The 26765-nt window shown below is 52.4% G+C and overlaps 3 protein-coding genes across 7 annotated transcripts; 1 reads left to right on the plus strand and 2 right to left on the minus strand.

The window, feature by feature from the left end:
- The first annotated feature begins 886 nt into the window (after nt 1-886).
- Nucleotides 887-16431, plus strand: PRADC1 (protease associated domain containing 1). 4 transcript variants are annotated; one of them, XR_003139580.3, is made up of 6 exons: nt 892-1058; nt 3160-3260; nt 3768-3877; nt 4138-4305; nt 9261-9411; nt 16254-16431. XR_003139580.3 is itself a non-coding variant. In XM_035700718.2 (5 exons), exons 1-5 carry the CDS (start codon nt 992-994, stop codon nt 6696-6698), a joined length of 681 nt encoding a protein of 226 aa, XP_035556611.1. In that variant the 5' UTR covers nt 887-991; the 3' UTR covers nt 6699-8007. The 4 variants fall into 4 exon arrangements, 3 of the variants coding, with proteins under 3 accessions (XP_035556611.1, XP_025309360.1, XP_048952091.1); XM_035700718.2 differs by lacking the exons at nt 9261-9411; nt 16254-16431 and adding an exon at nt 6464-8007 and having other exon boundaries at nt 887-1058; XM_025453575.3 differs by lacking the exons at nt 9261-9411; nt 16254-16431 and adding an exon at nt 4546-5113 and having other exon boundaries at nt 889-1058.
- On the minus strand, nt 5573-17343 carry SMYD5 (SMYD family member 5). 2 transcript variants are annotated; one of them, XM_025453573.3, is made up of 13 exons: nt 17199-17343; nt 13439-13547; nt 12559-12698; nt 11973-12094; nt 11520-11589; nt 10801-10905; nt 9955-10017; nt 9661-9731; nt 9239-9345; nt 8786-8842; nt 7861-7955; nt 7144-7214; nt 5573-7047 (listed from the first exon to the last, which is right to left on the minus strand). In XM_025453573.3, the coding sequence occupies exons 1-13, from the start codon at nt 17292-17294 to the stop codon at nt 6897-6899; spliced, it is 1257 nt and encodes a 418-aa protein (XP_025309358.1). In that variant the 5' UTR covers nt 17295-17343; the 3' UTR covers nt 5573-6896. The 2 variants fall into 2 exon arrangements, with proteins under 2 accessions (XP_025309358.1, XP_048952090.1); XM_049096133.1 differs by lacking the exon at nt 10801-10905.
- Nucleotides 17344-17404: 61 nt separating this feature from the next.
- On the minus strand, nt 17405-23713 carry NOTO (notochord homeobox). The gene is made up of 3 exons (XM_025453568.3): nt 23353-23713; nt 21940-22154; nt 17405-19505 (listed from the first exon to the last, which is right to left on the minus strand). Exons 1-3 carry the CDS (start codon nt 23711-23713, stop codon nt 19347-19349), a joined length of 735 nt encoding a protein of 244 aa, XP_025309353.3. The 3' UTR covers nt 17405-19346.
- Between the last annotated feature and the right edge of the window lie 3052 nt (nt 23714-26765).

The raw sequence follows: 26765 nt of genomic DNA on the forward strand, positions 1-26765 counted from the left end.
GTCGCCCGATTTTGCTCATGCTTTTCTCTTCGAGCAAGTAGAATCCTCGCTCGTCCCGAGTTACCCACTAACCCTCATTCAGACCAAGGAATACAATAAACACAAACATTTATTGGATGCTGACTGTAGGGCAGGTTTATTAAAGAAGAACCTGGTAAGAGATCTCGCAGCCCTTCCAATCCTATCGCACTGGTTTTGCTATGCCCATTTTACAGATGAAGGGACTGAGGCTGAAAGGTTATGAAAGGTGTCCAAGGTCACAGTCGTACACTGGCAGACAAGCGAGCGTGGGCACCCGGCAGCCGGCCCCACTGCCCGTTTTCTGGCTCTGCGCGGGCCACAGCCTCCCCAGGGGAGGGGATCACCAAGCCGCGTCCCCACGCCCACCGACAGAGAGCAGGCACCGGTGGAACCCGGCCGAGGACGAGCGGAGAGGCGGTCGCGGGAGACCACCTGGACGCCAGACGAACGCCTTCCCTCGGAAGGGGTGAGCAGGAGGAAAGCACACTTGGGAGAAGCAAATCGTCGTCCTGCTAGGCGGCCGCAGGGAAGATCCGGCCGAGACCGCGGCGGCTGACCGCGCGGACTTCCCGCGGCTGAAGCGAGACGCGGCGCGCAACCGGCTCGCTCCCCTCTCCGGCTCGCCCACCGGCCCGCGCAGTCCCGGACTCGAGTCCCAACTAAGGTGCCGGGGCGCCGGGGCGCGGGGGCGCCGGGGGAGGGGAGGCGGCAGTTGCTGTTAAGAGTTTAGACCAATCAGGCCTCGGCCCCACTTCTCTTGGCCAATAGGAAGTGGGCTAAGGCGCAGAGGCGGAACGTGCCGCTCCACGAGCAGGCCTCGGGGCCAATCAGCCGTGGGCCTCGTTCCCGTCCGCCAACCCGCGGTCAGAGCGGGCCTGGGGGCTGGGGCCGGAGCGGCTGTCAGGCTGAAGTCCGGCGAGCCAGCGCGGTGGGGCGGCTGGAGGGAGCGGCGCCGGCCCGGGCCCTGGAGATGGTCCCCGGCGCCGCGGGCTGGTGGTGTCTCGTGCTCTGGCTCCCCGCGTGCGTCGCGGCCCACGGTGAGCGGCAACGGGCGGGGCTGCGCTGCGGGGCGGGGCTGGCCCTCTAGCTTGCTCGCGTGTCGGGCGGGGAGTCCCGGGTCACCTTGGGGACCCCGCGAATTCGGGACAGGGCAGGTCTGGGCATGGGCGATGGACTGAGTGGGTGGTAGTCCCCAGGGACATGAGGAAGGCGCGGCCCGAAGACTCTGAGTCCTCGGCTCCTCACGTCGAAGCAAGACTCCTCTCCACGCCCCCGGTAGCGCCGACCCAGACGGCTGAAGGGGTGACTAGAAGGAACCAGGGACAGCTAGAGAGATTACAAGCTGGAAATAGGTATGTGAGCACTCACGTGGGCATACAGGAGCACACGTTCTTACACGTGGGCCCGCGGGTACAGGCACGCACGTACACACACAACCTGTTTGCTCCTGAAGGAGCACATAAACGTATACACCATACACACGAGCACATACGTATACCCACACTTGATTTACACAGATCAGCAGATGCAACGGCCAGGAAAAGATGTGTGTGGGAAAGTGAGTTCAGTGTTAAGGCTTCTTGGGAATGTATCTGATGGGAAATCCCCATTCCCGGGGAAAAAAAGGCTTAGAGACCAATGCCAAGCCAGTGAAACTTGATCTAGTGGCTGAGTTTTGGGCAGTGGAGAAGGGCAGCTAAAGCCACAATCAGTCCTAACCCTGACACGCAATAGTGGCTTGATGGTTTGTTGACTGACTACTCGACCTGTGGCGGCAGCTTCCACACTTCCACATTCCTCACTTGCTGGGCTAAGGAAACCAGTGATTCAAGTCTAGGTAAAAGATTACACTTTGGTGCTGAAGAGAAGGTCTCAAATGCCAGAAAAATCTGGTTGTTCTGAAAATTCTCTTCCTCATTGCAATGGAGCTGAAAATAGTTGTTCACTCCTTCAACAACCTTTATTGAGCACCCACATATCCTAGCCGCTGTTACATAATGTGGATACAGCATTGAGCTAAGTTACAAAACTATAGCTCTTGCCTTAGTGGAGGAGACAGACATTAAACAAAAAATTATAAATACTATATAATTACAAATTATGTTGAAAATGTCAATGGAGAAAAAGCTCATTTTGAAGGGGCATGTGATAGGGCAGGTTTCTCTAGAGACATTTAAGCTATGACCTAACCAATGAGTAGGAGTGAGCCAGGTGAAGAGGAAGAACTGGGGTAGGGTAAGGGGAGGAAGCCGCCCACGTAGAGGGAACAGTTGCAAGAAGACTCAGAGAAGTGAAGAAACTGAAAGGAGGCCAGGAAGGAGTCAGTGAGGTTGTAGTAGGAGCCAAGAGCCAGATGGAACAGGACCACACTTAAAAGCTTAGATTTTATTTTTAGTGCAAAGGGTAATTGTTGAGGGGTACTGGAGCCATAGGAGTAGTGACCTGATCATATTTGCTTTAAGATATTTTAAGAAGCAGGACACCTAGGTGGCTCAGCAGTTGAGCATCTGCCTTCAGCTCACGGTATGATCCCGCAGTCTAGGGATCGAGTCCCACATCGGGCTCCCTGCAGGGAGCCTGTTTCTCCCTCTGCCTATGTCTCTGCCTCTCTCTCAAATAAATAAATATTTTTTTAAAAGATATTTTAAGAAGCCCCCTGACTGTTGTTTGGGGGAATGGACAGTAGAGAGAAAAAAATGGAGGCAGATAGACTGGTTAAGAAGCTAGACCTGTGAGGACAAGAAATGATAGTGGCTAGACTAGCGGGATGGCAATGGAACCAGAGTCCACTTTTAAGGCTACCACGGCTCCACCCTGAAACTCTCAGGTCCACTTCAGAGCAAAGATAGATTCATCCTGAGAGAGAGAACACAAGGGCTCTCCTTCTTCCTGGCTCCCCTGCATAGCAGCAGTGGCGGCAGCTGCTGATCTCTCTGGGGTTGCTAACTCTCTCTGCATCAGCTCTATCCTTCCCAGGGCAGAGAGCATCTGTCTCACCCACCTGGAGGACTCACTTGGCTGAAGTTGGGTCCCTGAGCCCAGACTAGAGCCAGCCCTGTTGAAGACAAGGTGTCCATGATCTGAACTTGAAGCAGCTTGTTCTCCGGAGGCATCTCACCCATACTCTTTATCTTCCAGGCTTACGCATCCATGATTATTTGTACTTCCAAGTGCTGAGTCCTGGAGACATTCGATACATCTTCACAGCCACACCTGCCAAGGACTTTGGTGGTATCTTTGTAAGTTCAGGGAGACCCTGTCTCTGATCTTGTCTCCACCTCCAGCCCACTAAGTAAGGTGACTCTCTCATCCCTTCAACCAATACTTGAGTGCTGGAACAGAGAAGAGTGCAGAATCCAGCTCTGTCCTCCCAGGACTGCTGTGTAGGAAGAAAGGGCTTCCAGCTAGCTACCCTCCTGGGTGTAATAGGACCTGGACACCAGACAGGGACAAGTTGTCTTTGGGGACACGAAATAGTGAGGAACCAAGGGTTCTGCTAGCTCTGTCTGCACTCTGTGACTTAAGGCAAGTTACTTCCCCTTTGTGGGTCCATGCCAACTCCCCTATGTTGTTCATGGAAAGGCAGGATGGAGTAGGACAACTAAGATAACTCTTGGTGAAAATTTAGTAAAAATCAGTGCCCAGCATACAGAAACTACTATTCACACTTTGTGAGGAACTAGTAGACCAGCCTGGTCTTAAAACTGGCAAGTCTCCTCACTCTGACCTATCTAAATGTCTTTCAGCACACAAGGTATGAGCAGATTCACCTTGTCCCTGCAGAACCTTCAGAGGCCTGTGGGGAGCTCAGCAACGGTTTCTTCATCCAGGACCAGATTGCTCTGGTGGAGAGAGGGTAAGGAGCAGAGGCACAGGCATAAAAGGAGGGCAGGTGTAGGGTGGATTCTGAGGTCAGTGTTGGTGGTGGCGCTCTGAAATAACTCACGTTTTTAATGGTCTTTAAGAAATGTCTTAAGGTTCTCCAAGATTTTTGACCATTTACTTATGAGGCTTTATGAAAAATTCCCCCGGTCCTTCTTTCATCCTTCCAGTGTGACAGTCTGAGGGCTAGCTAGGACCCTGCCTTTCCTTTGGTCTTATCACCACCTCTTCCAGGGGCTGCTCCTTCCTCTCCAAGACCCGAGTGGTGCAGGAGCACGGCGGGCGGGCAGTGATCATCTCTGACAATGCGGTTGACAATGACAGCTTCTACGTGGAGATGATCCAGGACAGTACCCAGCGCACAGCTGACATCCCTGCTCTCTTCCTGCTCGGCCGAGATGGGTGAGGGCTCTTTTGTCTTTGGCTGTATCAGCACCAGGCTGGGTGCCACTATTTGGGGAGGTCAGGGGCAATCACCAGTCCCTTCCCCGCCAGCCTCAGTTGGAGGGCCAAGAGTCCTTGGGCCAAACAAGTTGGAGGCCCAAGTCCTTGGGCTCTAGAACTCCCAGAGTGATGGGGACAGTGGGGCATGATGGGGTGCTGAGAAAATGACCATCACCACCTCTCTTCATGCCCTCCCAGCTACATGATCCGCCGCTCCCTGGAACAGCATGGGCTGCCATGGGCCATCATTTCCATCCCAGTTAATGTCACCAGCATCCCCACCTTTGAGCTGCTGCAACCGCCCTGGACCTTCTGGTAGAAGAGTTGTTCCCACATACCAGCCTTAAACAACTCTGAGCTGGGAAAGGAAAATCCAGGAAGTCTGCTCTTTCGGATTTGGGGATAGCATTTGGGGACAGGGGGAGCCGGGCAGAGGAAAAAGGCTTGGGCCTTGGCTATGCTAAAAGAAGCCATGCCGCTAGCCTTCCCTTCCTCAGGGAACCCCCAAACATCTCATGCCTTGGGATGAGGCAAGAGTCAGGCCCCAGAGCTTCTTGGCTAGAATCTGGAACAAAAGAGGCTAAAGGCAGGTGGCCAGAGAGTCACTTGTGACTTGTCCCATCCCACCTGGCTCCAGCCTCCCCCTCCCAAGGTCTCCTTAGTGTACTTCACAGCAATTGCTGGAGTGGTTCAAGGAGCTGGTGTTTGAGGAATTAATAAACCCTCACTGTCTTTTTAGCAATAAAGCCTCTCATCAGGGTTGCAAGCGTGTCCTAGAATAAGAGCACACGGGTGGGAGGGGCTTTCATATTCCTCTGGTCCCATGCTTGTATTTTGAGGGGGAAGAAACTGAGGCCCACAGAGGGTAAATGACTTGCCCACGGTCCTTTAGGACCAGCGCTTAGGTGCTAATCTTGGATCCCAACAGCCTGCTTCCTGCTCAAGAACTCAGGAAGCCATAGTTCAGTCCCCTGAGAAGACTCTTCTAGTAGCCTGGTCCTGGGGATCCACACTAGAACTCAAAGGACCTGTGCTCTTGGCATTTAGAAACATTTGCACAGCAGAGTGTGGGTGCAGAGTGCAGAGAGGAGCCCAAACTGAGAAGCTGCAGCTCCCATCTCCTGCCATCACCTGGTCTAAAGCCATGTGCCTATGCACCACCTATGTGACTGCTGGGTGTCCAGACAGCTTGTTGAGTCATTCTCCATGAAGCATTCCTGCAGAGGCCTGTCACCACTCACACTTTATTAAGAACAGTGGGCAGGCAGGGGCGAGAGGGGGGGTGGGGGGTGCTGGCTGCTGTGAAGGAGTTAAGAACCCGATATACCAGACAGGTGGGCACTAACTGGCTCATGATCTAGGACAACCTACAGGGTGGGCACCTGCCCTCCCAGAGATCCCTCAGCAGGGGGTGTGTGGCAGGCTCCCCAGGGAAGGCAGGCAAAGAAATCTCAAGTGATGGTCTATAATTCCCATAGCATCCAACCCAAGAGTGAGGGGTGGTGCTAACCAAGGGGAGGGTGATTCAGTCAGGGCTTATCTCAGAATATCTAGCCCAGCTCCTCTAGATTTCTGGAAGACTTCAATGTTCCTCTCTGAAGACCCTAAAGATGGAAATAGGGGCCAAGAGAGCCCCTCACAGACCCATGTTAAACTGGTCCCAGGGAAGCCTCTTGAGCATCCAAAATTAAGGAGCATAGGCCTGTCATGCCCCAGTGTCAGCCATGCTGCTGGAGTCCTCAGTGGGAAAGAGTGTGAGGAAGGGGTGATGATCCCCCACATTCCCCTCTTGAGGGAGGCAGAGGCCTCTTGCTTACCCCATGTGGCCAGCCACTGTGCCAGGGCCTGGTAGGCAAGGCACAAGGTACAGAGATTTCAGAGTCTGGGGATGGGGTTAATCTCTACTGCCCCAGATGTCCAAATAGGGGGGGTGGAGAGAAGTATCCCCCTGGTTCAGTGTCCCCCGGCACAGAGCCTCAGGGAAGATGCTCTAGAGGCCCAGCTGCGCCTTCCTGCCTCTCCCCGCTCTGCTAGCAGCAGGCAGTTGCCTTAGCAGCTACAAGGGTGGGAGGTGAGGAAGAAAGTAGAAGCAGCTCATCCTTCCTTTCTTCTTCAGTGCAGTCAGGCCATCCTCAGATTGCCACGTTGTTACCCCCTCTGTAGCAGGTTGGAAGGGGGAAGCCTCAGATGGACAGGTAAGCATGGCCATGGGGCCAAGGGGAAGAACACTGTTAGGGCCTGACCTTGGCTGCAGCTGCTCTCATCTGGAGAGTGTGTGTGTATTGTGCGGGGGCAGTTCTGAGAGGCTCAATGACAGCATAGAGCCTGAGCCACTCAGCAGCAGTGTCTAGGGCATGAGGTCTGATGGGAGGTGAGTGCCTAGGGCCTAGGGTCCAGCCTCTGTCCTACCTTCTGGCAGAAACAGAGCTGGAATCGGGGGGGAAACCAGGCAAGGGGAATGGGGAGTTCCTTCCAAGCTTCCTCTCTTGGGAGGAAGGCCCCCTTTTCCTGCAGGATCTGGGGTAGGGTCCCTTCCAGGCAGGGTGACATCACACATCAGTCATCTCATCCCCCAGCTCTGCATCTTCTGGCTCTCCTTCCTCCTCCTCTTCCTCCTCTTCCTCCTCCTCCGAGGTCACATTGGGTTCATCCGCCTCTGCCAGGCATTTGGGGCAGGAACAGACAAACAGATAGTTCTCTCTGCAGGGGATGGGGGATGGTGGTGAGGGTGAAGTCAGGCGGCCACTAGGATGGGGCCTCCCAGAGCCCAGCCACCCACCGCATCCCAGCTGGCACCTGAGGATCTTGTGGCGGCTGTGGCGGCTACGCTCCCGCTGACAGCAGTCTAAGTAGCTGATACAGATTTCCTGGAGGGCAGAGAAGATGTGGCATCTGGCAGTCTGTGCTCTCTCTTAGATGGGAGCCTCCCCACCCACTGCCCCATCTCTACCCACTGCCCCATCTCCCAGGCGCTAGGCCCTCATCCATTTCTCTGTGCCCTCAGCAGACCACAAAGAGGCTTGTGTCTGAGACAGAGAGGGAACTGTGGTTAGCCTCAGGTTATGGTTACAGGCAGTTGATGGCCAAGGTCATAGCTGGGGTCAGAGGTTATCTTGATATGATGCTACTTCCCCTGGAAGATGCATCCAGACTCTGTGTACTGTGCCCAGTCAGGACCCCAAACCCACACATTCATCCACAGCCCAAGCCACAAAGAGCCATCTCTTGCTTTCTTAGAAGAAGTGGATTTGTTGATCAAAAGGTGGCTAGGAAGAAGAATGTGGGCACACAGTTGCCCCTCAATCATTGCTCTGGGGCTTTCTGGCTATTTTGTGAAGAACTGGGGGAGGGGTGGGGTTAGAGCATAATCATGGGGAGAAAGACTCCTGTCCTGGGGCATGTGGGGATTCAACTAAACGGCCTGAACTGGGGGCCCTGGCTATCCTTTGGGGAGAACCTGCAGGGCCAACTGCCCCCTCCCCAACCCCACCCCCCAGTTCCAAGCCCCTTCACCTCTCCTGGCTTGATATCCTCCAAGGCGGTGACATGCAAAAGGAAGTTGTTTTCTGGGAAAGTGGTCTCTGCATTGGGGACACAGCTGTGGTTACCTGAAAGAGGCAAATAATAAGGACTGTTGAATAATAAAAATAACAGCCTCAAGGTGCAGAGCACTGGTTCCCCATCCTTCCCTGTTCTCTGATCCCTGCTGGGGCTGCACAGATCCTGGCACCCAAGCTTCCCAACTCCCTGTATGGGGCTCTTTCCTGAAGACCACAGAGCACAGGCACACATGCACTTACTTCCTACCCCCTCCCACCTGCCATCACTGCCCCTGCTGTCCTCAGCACTGGGCAGCTGGAGTCTCGCTTGTGTCTCCAGTGTCCCACAGGAGGAGGAGCAGCAGGGCTATGAAAGAACTCCCGTGCCTGACCACTTAACTCAGTCCTGTCTGGTAACAGCTGAGCCAACTAGGCTCTCTGTGAGCCTAGTTTGGGAGGGGCAGAATGGTCCCAGAGCCTGGGAGGGGGGGCTTACAGTGAGGAAATCAGAGGGGGAGAGGCTGAGTCTGCAAAAGACAACTGTGTGAAGTGGCTCTGCTCCTCCCTGTCAGGTGCTTATGAGACTCCCCTTCTTGCCTGAGCTCCCTCCTCCCAAGGTCTTGTAACACCCCCCTCCCGAACCTGACAGGGCAGTGGTGGTATATGCCTAGAATCAGAGTCTGTGTCATACTTGAGCACAGGGCCTGGCCCCCTGGAAGATCTGATATATACACATATATTAAGGCATGAACAGTCCAATAAAAGAATGAATGAGAAAATCCCCAAAGAAGCTCAGAACCAATCCTGCTCCTAGAGTCCTCTCCACCAGCCTACAAGGGACCAAGTAGGAGAGATGTCCTGTGGCCGTAAGGCTACCCCTCCTTAATACCGGGACTCACAGCAGCTCTGAAGCACATACAGGCCAGATCCTTCACAGTTAAGAAACTCGCCAGTTGCTGTAAGACAGTAATATTCAGATGTTATTCTATCCATTTTACTGGGAGGAAAAGAAAACAAGGGTTATGAGGATAGGCACTGGGTCTACTGGGTCTACTGTCTTGCCACTAGTCACTACCATTTCACCTGACCTTGCTTCTTGGAGGCACGAGCTTGCTTTCCCATAAATGGGTATCACCTTACTTGTCCAGGACCCCCCAACCCTCAGGACCAAGCCTCTGTATGGATCTTGGGGTCATGGCTTATCTCTGTGTCCTGTGGATAGATCTCCAGTTTCTCATAGGCACATAGGGATTAGCTTCCCCAACTGTTCGCTTAGAACTCCCTCGGGGGAAGACTGTATCTGAATGGGGGGCATCCAAGGTTGGGTGAGACCAAGGCTCCATCTCACCAACCTGCCTCGATGTCCTTGTACAGCTGGTCAATGAAGGCGTCCAGCTGCTCTCGGTCCTGAGGCTTCAGTTCCAGAGCATCACAGGCATGGACCCACTGGCTCAGGGAGCTGGGGGTCCCAGGCATCCATGGTTGGAGAAGAGGAGGCCCAGCTCACAGGACTCTCCACCTCCAGGCAAGTTAAGCCCACTTCTTTCTCCGGGGCAGAGGCCCATCTTCCCCAAAAGACCAAAGCTCCCAAGAGCAAATTTTACCACCTGAGCCTTTCTGACTCCCACCACTGCATCCAGTCCAGCGCTTGGGCCACAGAATTATACCTTACCCCACCCTAATCTTGAAAGGAGATGTGGCTACCTTCCTCTGTCAATCTCCCACCCCAGCCCTGAGAGACAAGTTCAATAGCTTTGGAACATTCCTTCCTAACCTGGTCCCAATTCCTTGGCCATTGGTCCCAACAAGAGCAAAGAGAGACCGGAATCCATCTGGTGTGAACCACTGTGGGGAGAAAGAAAAATGAGTGCACAGACTATAGTCACTCACTTTTCTTCCTGATACAACTCTCCATTTAGGAAGTCTTCTGTGAGTCAGTCCCATCCCAACTTCATACCAAGTCAGCTCGGGGTTAGCTCTTCAAGTAGGAGATGCTGACCTGGTTGCTCCTGGGGAGCTGGAATGGGTAGGAGGCCACTGGTCCCACCTTCCCCAGGCACTCACTCACCTGGCTGAGTGCCTCCTCATAAAGGGCCTCTGTGAAGAGCCTCCGCAGAAGTTCCAGCTGGCCCTGGTGTGGGGGAAGCAGGGAGAGACTTGTGTTCCTGGGGATTTGCCATTAGCACCCAGGCAGGGCCCAGAAGACCGGGTGAGGGAAGAAAAAGGGCCAGCTCTGTAGAATGAGCTTTCCCTGAAGGCAAAGGAAGGCCACAGAGTCCTTATTTCCAAAGAACCTTGGCAGTCTGGTGGATGGTTCCAACCCAGGGTGGCAAACCCAAACTCCTCCCTATTCTCCAGCGCTTGTACCAGGAGGGCTTGAGGCAACCTTGCCTGGAATGTCTGTCCTTACCACCATCTTCCAGGCCCCCTGACCTGGCCTCCGGGCCAGCCTGACTCCCTACTCCTGTCCCCAGAATGAATGTAGGAAGGCCTACCCCAGCTGTCCTTTCAACCCTGCCTGTGCTTTCAGGCAGCTCCTGCCTGGGAGTCTGCTATCCTCCTTGGGTGGGAGTAGGTACTCAGCACACGGGCAGCTAAAATCCTCCTGTTTCACACTGCTCCCTCACCCTAGGGACCCCCAGCCCGTTTTTCTCCGTTGTGACTGACCTGCCCGCTGCTATCCTGAGATTCTGCTTTATTATGTCAGAGCACCCAATCCTTCCTTCCTCTGTCATCATCCTACTTCTCAACTCTTGGTCCATGTTAGGTCACAAAGTTAAATAGTGGCAGGAATATAGGCCCTAGGCTCTAACCTCTTCCTGTGGCTGGGAAGGGACAAATGTGCAGCTCCCGTCAGGCAGCCACAGAACCTTCAAGGCTATTGGGGGTAGGGGGATCACAGGCAAAGACTAACCTTGAATTTGTCCCCCAGGAGTTTGTGGACAATTTCCTCCTCCTCATTGGCTGTTTTATTACAGAACTGGGAGAAGAGTCTGATCCAACGATCTTTATCCTTAGCCTGCAGTGAACAAATAGTCATGTTCACATACACCCGTACATGCATGCATGTGCACACATGGACTTGGGGATGCCTGCCTCCTTGCTGCCCCCTGTGCCCAGGAGGGAGGGTAGGCTGTGATTCTAAAGCCCCTGCCATCAGGGAAACACCAGCACATATGAGATTCTTGGTAGACCCTTCCTTGGCCTGGGAGCTTCCTCCCCTCCCTGCCCACACCCAGCCATCTCCCCAACGGGGCCAGGCTAGCCAGTGTAACACTTAGGAAAGCAGGAGGATGAGGCTGTGGAGCTTCAATGTTAATAGAAGGTGTTGGAGTGGCTCCTATCACTTTACAAGTGAGGCACAATCCTGAAAAAGTGGCACCTGTAAGCTGAGTACGTGACCTGCTGCTGTATAGGACACCCTGTCTTAGACTAGAGGCTGCAGGAAAGATGAGTCTCCTGCCAGACTTATGGTTAGCTGCTCCTGATTTTACATAGCGCATAGCTCTCCTCTGGGAAGCCCAGGGGGAGCTCTTCATCCAAGTCAGGGTTTTGAGGTGAGTGGGGGAAGACTGTGGCCAAGGGGCAAATGAGGTCAGAACTGGCTTCCCTGGGAGGGATGGGTGAACTCACCTGCTTCACTGTGGCCACCATCCGGGCCATCAACATGATGCTTGCAGTCTCAGGGGGGTAGTGAACACTCCTGGGGTGAAAGAAAAAGATCTGGCCTAGAAATTCCCTTCCCAGTAGCTGCATTCAGGGAAGCCCAGTCTGATTGCTATGGAGAATCTTTCCTACCACCTCCATTTATAACCAAAGGGAGGAAGTCATTGGCAAGGATGTGGGCAGGACTTTACATCCCTAGGGGCTCAATGGGGCTCTTCCTGGGAGTGTATACAATACTGAGGGTGGTGGGACTGGCGGCTCACGTTGAAGGCAGGGGGTTGGGTGATGTGACTTCTGTTAAACCCTAAGAATGGAGGAAAAATCAGGGGGATGGCAGTTTAAGACAGATGACTGCATCTGCTGATCTCAAGTAGGCAGGCAAAGAGGGAAGATGAACGGAAGAGATGAAATGCTACCTACCTCCATGCCTCCTGCAGCTTATTGAGAGGATGCAGGGGGTCATCCTGGGAGGGCCCTGGGCACAGGACCTGATGATATTGCTCGGCAGCTGCCAGTCGACATTCTGCACTGCAGTACATCACCTGGATGAGTGGGTGGAGGTCAATACCCTAGGATCTGGCACAGATCCTCATGGTATGAGGCACAGACATTCCTCAGTGGTACTCAGCTGCACTAACTGTGTTCCTTCTATGAATAGCCCCTGAGCAGTAGCTCTGTGGCATCATGAGCAGAAAGCATATAGTGTCCTGGGAGCATGTGAGAAGCGCACCCAGGCTTGTTAAACTATGGGAAGGAGAGAGCTTTCAGGTAGAGGGAAGAGCCCTGCCAACGTCCTGGGAAGAGGGCAAGTTCTCATCAGACCTATTTTCTAGAGAGCGGGACTGGGGTAGGGAGGACACAAATGAAGCAGTAACTGAGTCTTTTGAATGTCTTCCCCTACATTATGGCTCTCAGGGGCCGTGACTTGCTCATGGTACTCACAGAGGACTTCAGCTAAGGCCTCTCCCCCAGCTCCCTTCCATGTGTACTACCCAGGGATGCTTACCTGACAGTGGGGACAGTTCTGGTGGAGGTCCTTGCGCACAGCACACAGCTCAGGGTGAGGCAGAACCTGGCCTGGTTTCCCAGTCAGCCTCTGGGCATTCTCCTCTGCCTTCTCCAGTGCCCGAAGGCAGTGGTCACAAGCTGAGGGAGAGAGCCACACAGGACAATGTGAGTAGTGTCTTTAGGACAGGAGCCATGTTTTGTCTTTTTCACAGCATCTCTAGGGCTAAAAATAGTGGCTGGCACATGGTAGGTGCTCAGCAGACATTTGGGAAGTGAATGAACAACCGTGTTAAAGAACAGAATGAGTGAATGATTTCACAGGCATTCCAACACCGATTGGTTTTCTTCCTTCTATGGAGTTCCACCCCTCCTGTCAGGCTCTCCCCCCTTCCCAGTGGGACTGAGTTTGTGGGGCTCTCCTCCTAGCCCCTCAGAATGTGCTTTCCCCACATTCTGCAGCCAAGTGACCTCCTTTCATGTTTGTCTGTAGCCTAAGTGTGAAAAAAGCATATGGCTGGAAAAACTAAGTGCATTCTACTTGCTTCTGACCCCTAACTCAGCCTGTTTTGACCACAGGGCCCGTGGCCCTCTCTTGGAGGGGCTGCTCTTTGGCACAGAGCCCTTTGGCATGACACACATCCCCCGTACTCTGACTCAGACTGAGTTCCACCTGAGTGACAGTCCTCCCCCAGGGAGCAGACTGGAAGAGCCCCTCTACTACTCATTCGCAGTCCCAAATGCCCTGAGACTAGACAGCAGCATGGTTCTCAGGCACAGTTCTCCAAGGGAAGATGAACTTTTCTCCCAACACCTGAACTCCCAGAGACACAAAGACAGCTAGGCCCAGCAGCCATGAGGAGTGGACAAGATGTGCTCACCTCGGTAGCGATAAAGTGCATTCCAGAGAAACTGTGCAGCCACCAGGGGCCGTTCTACAAAGACGGTCTCCCCCTTCCGGATCAGTTGTGTGGCAAACAGCCCCTTTCCCTACCAGGGAGAAAAAGGAATAGGATGGCCATAAAGAAAGAAAGAGGACACTGCTCCAAGGATTCCCAGAGGGCTGCCCAGCATCACCCCCCATTCACCTCCCTCTCAGGAGAGGCTTCTGCCTTGGGAGGGTTGGTGGAACATGGTCAGCATCCCCCCATAACTGCCTCCTCTGACCTACTTTCAGCCACACTTCTGTCAGCCTGTTCAGAGCAGAGGAACTGGGATGCGGAGGGAGCCGCCATGTCAGTCAGAGGAGGAGAATTTTTGGAAAGGCCAGAGGAGCACCGAGGCTCCTGTACCAGGAGGTGGTAATGACAGGGTGGTCTTCTTGGAGTTACCCATGTGCCCCCCTCCAGGATCCTGGCAATGATACTGCTGCTCAGGGTTGCAGAGGACTCCTATGCCACAGTAGAGGGAAGCCTAGTTGGGGGAGAATGTGCTGTATTCCCCTGGTCAGTGGGGTACTCACAGGACACAAGTTCTCAGTGTTACACTAAAAGGAATGACAAATTCTAGCATCAACCCTAATACTACTTGCTGTGAACCTTGGAGCCAATTGCTTCACTTCTTTGCATCTGTTTCGCATATGAAAATTATAACAATACCTACGGTAGTTTCCAGGATGCACCTCAACCCAAGCTCACCTTATGAGCTTTAGCTTCTTACTACTCAAAATGAGGTGATGGATGGGCAACAAGGGCATCATCTGGAAGACTCAGAAATGCAGAATCTCAGGCCCCACCCACCCGAGACCTGCTGAAGCAGAATGTGCATTTTAACAAGATGCTCAGATGATGCACATGCATGTTAAAGTCTGAGGCACTGTGGTCTAAAGCACTATACACAGCCTGTAAGACATGAAGGTGATGCAGAGGGGCTCAGGAGATAGCCTCAGAACCCAGGCAGTTACTGGCCCTGCTGGGCACTTACTCTGGAGGTACACTTAGAGAAGAGGGGTAGTGCCCCTGACAGCACTGAATTGTCACAAAAAGAGAATGAAGGAAGGAAGGAAGGAACGAACGGACATAGCAGTGAGACGTCCCATCATGTGCCCTCTTAGGTAGCTCCCAGTTTCCTTCTAGCATTGGCACTATGGCTAGATAGCAGAGCCTCCCAAAGTCAGAGAAGCAGGAATGTGTAAACCAGGATGGCCTGGAGCAACCCATGAGCTACAGATCTCAACCCTGAATACTCTGGGAACTCTAAGTGCAGAGTGGGACAGCTGGACAAAACCTCTTGCCAAAGCCATTGATGTATCCTTGGTTGCCTTCTTGGAACCCCACCTCCGTGCCTTTTAGTGCCAGACCCAATCTAGCAAAATGAAAAGATGGCCTTCTTCAATGGGACAAAGGGATATCAACATGGACCCACACTATCGCTGACAATCTCAAATCTCAACATTGGGTAAATAACGATGTCTTTCTCTCTCTTTCTGGAGGACCGAATGCAGAAAATACTTAGTCATCAAAACAAAGGGAACAGAATCAAAGCTGGTTCCTTTATGAAACCACTCATCCCCCCAAACATAAGACAGTGTTTCAAGAAAAGCAGCTCTCATTTATATTACCAAGACGCTTGGAGAGAAGTAAACCTGAATGCAAAGGGCATAAATTTGCAAAGATATTTCCAATTTGAAAAATACATTTTAGAAAAAATATTGTGCAAAATTCTACGACTATGTAGTAAATTTTAAAAGCTTTACTAAATGGATAATTTTCTAGAAAAATATAAATCAACAAAACTGAATTCAAAAGGAAGAAAGCCTAGACAAAGAAGCAGTGCCGATTATCTGGTTGACCTGCACCAGTATGGCACTCTGGTTGGCATCCATCATCTTTGGTCAGACACTATCATGTTCTGATTGGTACTGTCCCTGGCACAGTAGTTGGTCAATCTTTAAAAGATTGCTCTGGCAAATATCCAGAAAAGCAATAGAGAAAATAGTCAAAAACAACTCCCATGTGAGGCCCCTAGTCCATATGGTTTATGACCCACCTCTCTCAAGCCAAAGAATAAGTAATCCTTATGCTATTTTAACTATTCAGTAACAGAAAAATGGGAAGCTTCTCCATTTTACCAAAAAACAAGTATAACTCTGATGTGGTAATTTGAGGAAGATAGCACAAAGGAAAAACCTCACAAATCAATCTTGCTTGATGAATATTGATGTAAAAAGCTTGGCATAATCCATCTTGTCACCATGTCTGGGTGGGTATGTGATTTTCTCCAGCGACAGATCAGGTGTGGGCATGGAGGGGGTGGCCAGCTCATTCTTCTAGGGGTGGGGTTTGATAGAGGGCTGGGAAAGGTCAAGTGGACAAGCAGAATGGCTGATGTGATGAAGTGAGAGGAAGAAGGGAAGAGAGGAGGGGCTGAGATAGGGGGTGCAGTGAAGGGAAAGGTGACTATCTTTGTGTGCTAGGAGTGATAGAACCCAGACACCATCAAACTATGACCTAGTCAAGAACCCCAGGGGCCTGTGGTGGATATGGAAATGTGAGCAGCTGAGAACACCAAGGATATAGGGGAGCTGCTTTATCATGGAAGGAGAGGAATGCTCCAGATGTGCCTTGGAGTGGAAAGAAGGCAATAGTGGTTTGGGTTGGGGAGATCAGGAGGCAGATGACTAGAAGGCTGACCTCTTGGGCAGGGTCCAGGAATACACAGAGCCATTACTCACGATAAATTATTCAACTTCCTCAGCAAACAAAGAAATGTATATGAAAGTGATACCATTTTCCACATATCACTTGGCAAAGTTAACTGGGAGAGAAAACACTCTGCTGAAGGGAACAAAAGGATGTGTGCACAGAAATTGAGCTTCAAGACCTCTGACCTCAGAGATGAAAAAATAAAGTACAACATACAAGTCCACAAATAAGTAGTTGGTTGAATAACTGCGTCCATCCCGTGAAACAGCTCTTAAAAATACGTAGAAATAGGTTTATTGATGTGATTTACTGCTGCATCAAACAGCGATTTCTAAAATTGTAATTTTAATATTCACATATTTGTACATAGTACAGGATTATGAGTGATTTTTACTTTCTCTTTCCTTACATGCATTTTCGGTAGTTTTCTTTAACTTTTAAAACACGATAATCTAGCGACAAAATTACGTCACTCTCCTATTTAAACGCTTCAAATGCTCCCAGGGGCTTCGAGCTCTGGTCCAAATTTCTTAGCATCCCAAGGCCTTTCATGGAAGGTCCTAGTCTCCCTCCACACCCCACCCCCAAATCTCACCTAGAAAGATCCCTGAGGGCCCAGGCTTGTCTCTACCTCCGTTCCCTCCGCTCAGCATGTCCCCGCCCACCACCCCCGGGCCCAGCCTGGCGCGTAAGCCCCGGCGCCCCGCGTCCCCTACCCCGGCCCTGCGTGGAGCGGCGGGAGTAGGGCCGCCGGCGGGCGCTCCGGGTTCCGCGGAAAGGGGGAGCGAACGGAGACTTCGGGGCTCCCGATCCACCGCGTGACCCCCCCGGAAGCCTTCGCGCGGGGACAGACAGGGAGCCCCCGGGCCGCGAGTAGGGAGCGAGCCGCCGAGTCCGAGCAGCACAGGAGCTTCCAGGCTCCGGGCCTGGGATCCCACGTGGCTGTCTCCATGGCCGGACAGAGTGGGGGCTCGCGGCGGCTCTGCCTTGGCCTTACCTTAGCGCTGCTTACGAAACGGACTTCCACCGCGACCCGGGCCTTGCCCGCCACGCCCACGCAGAAGGAGAACACGTCGCCCATGGAGGCCGCCATCTTGGGCGCGCCTCCGCCTCCTGACCCTTGACCTCGCCTCGACCCGGGAGGCCCCGCCCCCGCCGGCCCCGCCCCCGCCCCCGCCCCCGGCGTGTGTGTCTCGGAAGGCGTGAGGGTTTGCGCTCTAGGGAGTCCGAATTTGGATCCCTTTAATCCATGCTTAGGTCGATTGGCTGGATGTAGCTGGGTCTGCCTTTGTGTTGTACATCTGTGCGCTTTTGCGTCTGTGTCTCCGTACGTACCTGTGTGTGTATAGTTTTGATGGATCTGTGTACAGTTCGTGTTTTTGTGCCTGTTGTCTCTCCACCCAGTGGCCTGAGTCCAGCGCTCTTCCGACCCAGCCGAGGGGTGGGACAGCAGCCGGCCGATTTCTACCGTCTCGGATCTACTTAAAAGGAAGGACTAGCTTACTTAGTAGGATAGTAGGATGCACCTATCCATCCTACTCAGTCGGGTGCAAGAATTCCCTTTTCCTTAGGCCTTCTACGGCAGATCAAGCTGGAATTGTGCTTCTCTCAGCCCCTAAAGGGGTTTAGGGACCTTGCAGCCTAGGGGTGGTGGAAGAGGGTACATGGTAGACCTCAGGTCTGAGGACCCCTGAAATTGTATGCAGAAGTAGTGTCATATGCACATTGTCCTGGAAACCGAAGAGGGGCCTGTTTTCTCATTCAGGACCCCAAGAAGCTGAAACCACTGACTTAAAGCATCTATTCCCACAGCCAAGCCTGATCACCATGCCTTTTTGTCCTCCAATTGATTCTGCACTCCTTGAAAAAGGACGTGTGTCTGTTCTGTTAGGGTCTCATGGTGACACTGGGGGATTGGGTAGAGCCCAGTAACTGCTGAACAGGTTAACTGTTGATTTTTTTTTTTTATTTTTAAAAAGTTAAGCCAATTGAAGAGGCAGGTGCTAGAAGAGGTAGATGCAGCTGGATCCCTTTGATTGAGGGAGTTGACTTTGGGTCCAGCATTAGGAAGGATTTCCCTTAAGACTGGGAGAGAGAAGGGTTCTTGGGGCTAGACGCTGGCCTCTCTGAAGCCTGTGACCTAGTGTCTAGGAGAGGCTGGTCTACCACTACCTTGGAAGCATGTGGTTTTCCAGGGCAACCTCTGCTCCCTGCCTTTCCTCTTTCCTTCAGAACACTGCCGACAGCAGTGGGGACCATGCCTTCTCTCACCACAAGGTGGCAGGGCAGGCCTCTTTTCACCAGCTCACCTCACTATGGAGAAACCATCCTAGGTTCTAAATCAATACCCTTAACAGAGGCCTGTCCAGGAATGAAGAAAGCTAGAAAAATCAGGTCTGGAATTGCTGGTGACTGGCCTCACATGGGTAGACTATCAGCAGGTTTCTTATAGAAAAACTTAGCAGCTTCCTGGGAAGGAAAGCAGATCATGAGTTAAGATCTTGAAGGGGGAGAAGTTATAACTGTCTCCTGGAAATAAGCAGAGTGACAAAATGCCTGCCTTGGCAAAGGTAGAGCCAAATTTCTCTATTTTATGTAATGGTGGAGAGGAATGAGGGTGGATAACTATAGGGGAAAAGATCGTGGCCAGGGTAGCATGCCTGCTTCTACTCAGGCAGCTGGGGCTGAGCTACTGAAAGTGGTAATAGTTCAGACAAAATAAGAAAACTTTGGGAAACTCCATGAAGGCAAGTAGGCAAAACAGTTTACCTTTCCCTCTTTGCTTCCAACTCCACCACCTTCAGAGGGCAAGAGGCTTCTAGGCCCAGACACTGATTCAGGGAGGCCCCTTCTCAGCCAGGCCAGGTCAGTAACAGATGAAATACCTGGAGAGGCCAGTTCTGGTGTAAGCACCACACCAGAACGCAGATTTCCCCAGGTGAAGGAAATCTAGAAACCTTAACAGTTACTGAACACTTAGCACCCAGTCTGGTACACTGTAACAGCTTTACAGACATCCTGTCAGCTCTGGGAGGACTAAGTTGTTCATGCACCCATTACACAGGTGAAGAAAAAGGCCTCAATAGTTCCAGTTAGTTCCCCCAAGAAGAACTAGCCCAGATGGCCTCGGGCTCTGTTCCAGTCCTCAGCTGTCCACTCCTGACTCAGTGTCTTCTCTCTGTATGCTGTTATCAGAGCTGCTGGAGGGCTCATCCTGGGGGGCAGCCACGGCAGATACAGCTGGCAGCTTCAGCCTTTGCTGCTTCTGATACTTGACCCTGCGGTTTTGGAACCAGATTCTCACCTACAATCAGAGGCAATGGTCAGAGGCTGGAATATGACCAGCAGCTCCCCTGGTCCCCGCCCGACACACAGTGACAACTGCTCTTTGGGCCCACATTCGCTCTTTTATATATGTATGTATTCTTGAGAGACACAAAGAGAGGCAGAGATATAGGCAGAGGGAGAAGCAGGCTCCCTGCGGGGAGTCTGATACAGGACTCGATCCCAGGACCCCGGGATCACACCCTGAGCTGAAGGCAGATGCTCAACCACTGAGCTCCCCAGGCATCCCTGCTCTTTCTTCTAACAAAGCATCTCCTCCCAAACACCTTTCCCTATAATTTCAGACACCACTTGTTCATCCAACAAATATTTATTGAGCTCCTTTATGTACTAGGTACCATCCTAGGTGATGGTGATACATGGTGGAGCAATAGAGCTATGGTCCCTGACCTCATAGAACTCACAGTCCAGAGAAAGGAAAATAACAAACATGGAAACAAAGAAATACATAAACACAAATGGGGGGTTTGAGCCTCCCTGAGGAACCAGCACTTAAGCTGAGGTTAAAGGATAAGAGGCTGGTTTAATGGGGACAGAGAAAAGCAGGCCGGAACAGGGGACGACATGTAGGAAAGTGTGGTGTGCTTGAGGACCAGAAAGGAGGAGAGCATGGCTGAAGTATCTGAGACGGAGATGGGGAAGTGAAGGAAGGGAAAATGAGAGGAGTCAGCAGAGGCCAGATCACCTAGGACCATGGAAGCTATGTGAAGAATATAAAAGGAGATGCAGAAAGATGGCTGAGAGGCTACTGCAATGATCCAGAAAGAAGCTGGGATTGGGATGAACTAGGGGCAATGGAGAAAACTGAAGTGATCCTGTATTTTGAAGGTATAGGTGACAAGGCTTGCTGATGGACTGGAGGTGGGAGAGAAGGAGGAATCTAGGATGACTTGGTATTTTGAGCAATTGGATGGATGGTGGAGCCATGAGTTAGGGAGAGGAACAGATCTGGAGAGGGAAAAGGTCAAGAATTGAGGTTTAGGTTTGTTAAGTTTGAAATGCCTACCCAGAAGACATCCAAGTGGAGACCTCAAGAAGGTAGGTAGATGTACAAGTGAGAAAAAAAGGAGTGGGGACGCCTGGGATGCTCAGTGGTTGAGCATCTGCCTTTGGCTCAGGCCATGATCATGGCCTGATGGGGATCAAATCCCGCATCGGGCTCCTTGGAGGGAGCCTGCTTCTGCCTGTGTCCCTGTCTCTCTCTATATGTCTCTCATGAATGAATAAATAAAATCTTAAACAAAAAAAAAGAAAAAGAGGGATCCCTGGGTGGCGTAGCGGTTTGGCGCCTGCCTTTGGCCCAGGGCGCGATCCTGGAGACCCAGAATCGAATCCCACATCAGGCTCCCGGTGCATGGAGCCTGCTTCTCCCTCTGCCTGTGTCTCTGCCTCTCTCTCTCTCTCTCTGTGACTATCATAAATAAATAAAAAATTTAAAAAAAAAGAAAAAGAAAAAAGGAGTGGGTGGAATATAAATCTGGGAGTTGTTGGCTTATAGATGGTATTTAAAACCGTGGGGATAAGGATGCCTGGGTGGCTCAGCAGTTGAGCGGCTGCCTTCCGCTCAGGTCCTGGGATCGAGTCTCCCATTGGGCTCCCCACCAGGATCCTGCTTCTCCCTCTGCCTGTGTCTCTGCCTCTCTGTGTCTCTCATGAATAAATAAATAAAATCTAAAAACAAACAAACAAACAAAAAAACTGTGGGAATAAATGAGATCAGCTGGGGAGACAAATTTGAGGTCACAAAGAGAAGAGTACCCCTACAGAGATGACAGAGAAGTGGCCAGAGAGCTGGTAAACCAAGAATGTGGTATCCAGAAGCCAAGGGAAGTGTGTGTCAATAGAGAAGGTGCAGTCAACTGAATAAGAGGAGGACAGCATCTGCTGAGTTTGGCAACCTGGAGGTCATTAAGGGACCCGGAGGAGAAGTTCCGATGGAACAGTGGGGAAAGAATTCATGTTGGAATGAGTTAAGCAGATGGGAAATGAGGACACAGAGTGACTATAACAAGTTCTTGGGAAGTCTGCCTATGAAAAGAGCAGAAAAATGGTGTAGTGGCTAGAGGAGAATATGGAGATCAAGGGAATGTTTATTACTATTTTTAATATTTTGTCCTTGAACATACTTAATTTCACTGTCAGCTTCTTTTTTTTAACATGGAAACATAAAGTTCTAGATTAATATCTAGATTGTGTGTCATTCCCATAATGTGGTTTCAAATGTGGGACTATTTTGCTCATTCATGTAGGGAGTGTGCCAAAGATTGTGGCCTGCCTCCCCCAGTGGCCTGGCCCAAGAGGCAGAGGGTCCATGTCTCCCCCCAACCTCACCCAGGGCCTTCTGGTCTGCCTCCATGTACAGCCACAGTCCTGCAGCAGTCCCCTGCTCTCACCTGATTCTCTGTAAGGTTGAGCCGGGCTGCTAGCTGAGCTCTCTTCTTCCCCACAAGATTGTGCTGCTTTGTAAAGACGTTCTCCAACTCTTCCAGCTGCTTCAAGTTAAAAATAGTCCGAACCCTCTTTTGGGGTCTCTCAGTGTCCTGAAGTTCCTCTGCTGCAGCCCAGTCTGGGGTACCCCAGAAGCCTGAGCAGTGAGCCAGCTCTAAGCCTAAAGAGCATATGTACACACACACAGACACAAACAATATGCATAAAATACCTCTGGAAGGATAAAGAGATTGGTATCCTTGGCTGCTTGTGGGGTGGGGTTAACCAGGTGACTGGGGAACAGGAATGTTAAGGGAAATTCTCTAACTTAAACATTTTGAAGTTTGAGCTGTATGAATGTAATAACTATGCAAAAACGAACTTGAAAATGAGATCACTGTAATATAAGATGGTAAACTGCAATTCAGAGCTCCGCAGTGTGAGGAGGTTAAGGAAAAGTGGCTTGGAGCCATGCGCACGTCGCTCAGATGCAGTGGCATGAATTTGGATGGGGTAGAGAGCCTAGAATGAGGGTGGGGTGGAGAATGACCGGCTGAAAGGGGAAACGCAGAATGGAGAGAGCCCGGGGAGTAGGCACCAGGTAAAACTGTTACATGGATCTTGGTAACGGGTTGACACGGCTTGCACTGACTTTGCTCAGGGGTAGGTGGGAAAGCATGAATCAGATTGCCAAAAATGGCAAAGGCTCCTGTAGGTGGATGTTAACGCTAGAGAACGTTAGGGAAACAGTTCAATTCTCTTTGGGATGGATGGATGGATGGATGGAGATGCGTGGTTGGATGCATGGACGGATTTATTTATTCGGCTGGAAGTGCCTGCGCCGCACCGCCTGAGGTCCCCCTCTAAGAGCGCCACAGGCCAGCAGGCTCGGGGCAGTGAGCGGCGGCGGGGGCGGCACTGGGGTCCGGGAATCTGTCCGCTCCTCCCAGCTCCTCGCCGCACCTCACCACCGCAGCAGCCGCTTCGCCCAGATAAAACGCGGCCGTCCGTTCCGGGGAAGAGAGCCGCTTTGCGGATGAGCGTGCGCTACCGAGCGTGAATTATCCGAGGGCGTGGAGGGAGCGAGAGACCGTCGACCCCTTCGAAGGGCCGCTCTGCAGCCCCAGGGCTGGCCGCGGCCGCTCCGAGGCCGCATCGCACGCCGCCTCCCTCCTCAGCAGCGCGCGTGGGGGGCAGCTCGCGCGGCGGTCCCTGGTCTCCGCCAGTCCCTCCCGCGGGCCTCGGGCTGCACCGCACGGCCAAGGGGCACGGGCCCCGCCCCGCTCCGACCGCGCGTGGCTCTCGAGCTCAGGGCCTTCTCCCCTGCCGTGTGCCCACCGTCGCGGCTGCCACGCGCCCGCCGCCCCGCCACCTCGTACCTGTGACGCCGAGGCCCCGAAGGCCGCAGCAGGGAGCGAGGCGGAGCCCGGGCCGGGGCGGCTGGGGGCGAGGCTGGAGGAGACCCGCGCTCAGGTAGGCGGGCAGCCACGTCGCGGGAAGCCCGGAGGGCGCGGGGCCGGGCCGCGGGGCGGCGGGCGCGCGGCGGGCGGGCCTGGCCAGGATGGCCTCGACGGAGAAGGACGAGTCCAGGCGCCCGGGAGCCCGCGGAGTGCCTGGGCCTGGGGGGCGGCGCGGGAGCGCGGGCGGCCGGGGCGCGCGGGAGCCGCCTGAGCGCGGGGGCTGGTCCCGAGCGCCGGGGGGAGCGGGCGGCCGGCGGGCTCGCGGCGCGGGGCTGGGCATTGGGCGGCCGTGCGGGGAGCGGAGCGGAGCGCGGGAGGCGAGGGCGGCACCCGGCCACTGGGAGGGAGACCCCGCCGAGGGCTAGGAGCTTACATGGGGCGGGGCGGGGCGGGGCGGGGCGGGGCGGGGCGGCCCCTTCTTCAGCCGCCCAGGCGGGGCCTCGGCGCGCTGCGGGGCGCAGACCCCCCAAAGCCCGCGCACGCCTCCCGGGCTAGTTGGGCGCTGCCTCCCTTCCTCCGCCTTTGAATATGCGCACCCCGGCGCGGTGGGAAAGGGCCCTGGGCTCGCTGGGGCGCGCGGGTGAGCCGCCGCCTGGCCACCGGGCGCCTTCGGGCCTGGGCTTATCCTTGCGCCGTCTTCCAAGCAGAAGCCCCAGCCAGATTCGCCTGCGACTAAGCAGACTTAAAAAAAAAATATATATATATATATATATTTTTTTTTTTAAATATCTTTTTTAAAATTTTTATTTATTTATGATAGTCACAGAGAGAGAGAGAGAGAGGCAGAGACACAGGCAGAGGGAGAAGCAGGCTCCACGCACCGGGAGCCCGACGTGGGACTCAATCCCGGGTCTTCAGGATCGCGCCCTGGGCCAAAGGCAGGCGCCAAACCGCTGCGCCACCCAGGGATCCCTATTTTAAATATCTTGATAAATACGGTGAAAACTAAATTTCCCATCCGGCACCCCAGAACACGGGGTGTGGGGAGCCCCCTGGCACCAGGACCCTGGTTCCGCACCAGGACCCTGCGTGGAACTGCCAGAGATGATTCCAACTTGGAGGTGCTGCTTCTTGGCCCCCCATTTGTATAGTGGGCATGTGTGTCAAGTTTTCTAATTTTATTTTTTTGCGTAACAAAGCCAAACTCCATTCCCGAACACCTTTCCACTGTGGCTCTGAGGAAGCCTCAACACAGTGCCCTCTCCTGCCCAAGACCAGAGGTCCCAGTACCCCGCTGGGTCAGGGTAGAGGCAGAGCAGGGAGGGGGGCTTCCTCGTGTTTTCTTTCAAACGAAAAACATAACCTTATTTTTCTTCACAAAAGCAAAAAAAAAAAAAGAAAAGAAACAAAAATATCAATCTTTGAACTATAAAAAACAAAAACAAAAAAAACCCCAGACCCTGGCCTGTCCTGCCTGGAGACCCTGCCACGGTTACCAATTTTTTTTTTGGATCATTCCAGGAACTTTTTGCACCCACATTACCTGAACCCCACTGGGAAAAAAAAATCTTTCCTCTATCCCAAAAGGTGTTAGGAGAGAAAAGCTGTAACGGTTCCAGCTTAAGAAATACTCTTTATTACCAATGCATAGGAGTTGTGTATGAAACTCCTTGAGTTATGTAGGTTTAGGGCCGACATTTGTATTCCTGTTTTACAGGTGAATAATCACTACTTACTAGCTTGGGCAAATTACAAGTTACGGTTTGTATTTTCTTACCTGTAAAATGGGTGATAATAGTAGCCACCTGGTGGAGTTGTTGTGCAGATGACAGGAGTTAATCCATGTAAAGCATTTGAAATTGGCCAGGTACATGGTGAGCATTGTGCTTTGCTTGTGACACTCAGAGCGATTCTTGTTGCATCCTGCCTCCTCAGATTGATGGCTGACATTGAAACTACTCAATCAGGCTGAAGGCAGTTCCATGCCATTGTCAATAGGCATCAGCTATTTGGGACACAAACACGTCCCTGTCTGCTCTGCCTGGGACGCCTTAGTCCTTAGAGGAACCTTGCTGAGGCAAGCAGCTGCCTGCCTCACCCTCTTTCCCACTTTAGCAAATACTGGCTCCACCTTCTGGACAGCACCCCCAGGCAGCCTGGAACCTAAGATTCTGGGTGAAATCATCAGTGGGTGGCCCAGCTAGTCCCAGGTCTAGGCTTACTGTGGTCTGGCCAGGGGTGCTGGGTCATAGATGAGGGGACTCCAGTGACAACTCTGAGAAGGGGGTGTGGATGGAATGCAAACTCAGAAGAGGAGCTCTCACTGACCTGAAGTCAGACCCACTGGGGGATCAAATGAAAGTTCTAGAGCACCCCCACATTAACTCCTAAATCCAACACACACCATTTCTCAACATATTTTTTAAAGATTTTATCCACTTATTTGAAAGACAGTGTGTATGTGTGTGTGTGTGTGTGTGTGAGAGAGAGAGAGAGAGAGAGAACATGAGGAGGAGGAGGAGCAGAGGGAGAGGGAGAAGCAGACTCCCTGAGGAGCAGGGAGCCCCACTCCAGGCTGGATCCCACCACCCCAAAACCATGACTTCAGCTGAAGGCAGACACCTAACTGACTGAGCCACCAGGTGCCCCAACATATCTCTCTCTCTTTTTTTTTTTTAACATATCTCTTTTTAAGGAGATTTTCCTTTCCTGTGCCACCCCCAGGACAGTCCCCGCCCAGATGGCAGTGCCAAGATGCCAACAGCATGCTTGTGAATAGGGATGCAGGCATCCACCTCTTCAGACCCACAAAGACAATAACAGCTCATGCTGTTGGGGGCTAGTGGAGCACAATGATAGAAAACGTAGATTTTAGAGTTGGAAAAAACCTATCTTTAAATTTCAGCTTTGTCACTGAACATTTCTGTGACTTCAGATAAGTGGATTATTCACTCCAAGCCTCCAATTTCTTGTAAAATGAGAATGATCTCTTGGGTGAGAAAATAATACTCACCTGATGGGATTGTTACAAGAATGAAATAAAAGGATGTTTTTCGCTAAATGGTAACTATTACGGGGAGGAGAGAGGAGATTTATATTGGTAGATGAGGTGGGCTAAGCTTCTTAAAAGGATTTAGTGAGAGGGTGGGGACAGATTTATAAGGCCAAGATAAAGTATCTGGTCTGTGTCACTTTATGCTCTGAGACTCTCAATGGGCTAATCTTGCAGCAGCATGCACTCTGGAATTAGGGGGCATTGACAAAGAACAAGGTAAAACTTGTAAGATGGAAGGCTTAACATTTTTAGTCTGGGGTGCCTGGGTGGCTCAGTCTGTTAAATGTGAGCCTTTGCCTCAGGTCATGATCCTGGAGTCCCTGGATTGAGTCCCATG

The sequence above is a fragment of the Canis lupus genome, chromosome 17 (assembly GCF_003254725.2).
Source record: "Canis lupus dingo isolate Sandy chromosome 17, ASM325472v2, whole genome shotgun sequence".
Lineage (NCBI taxonomy): Eukaryota > Metazoa > Chordata > Mammalia > Carnivora > Canidae > Canis > Canis lupus.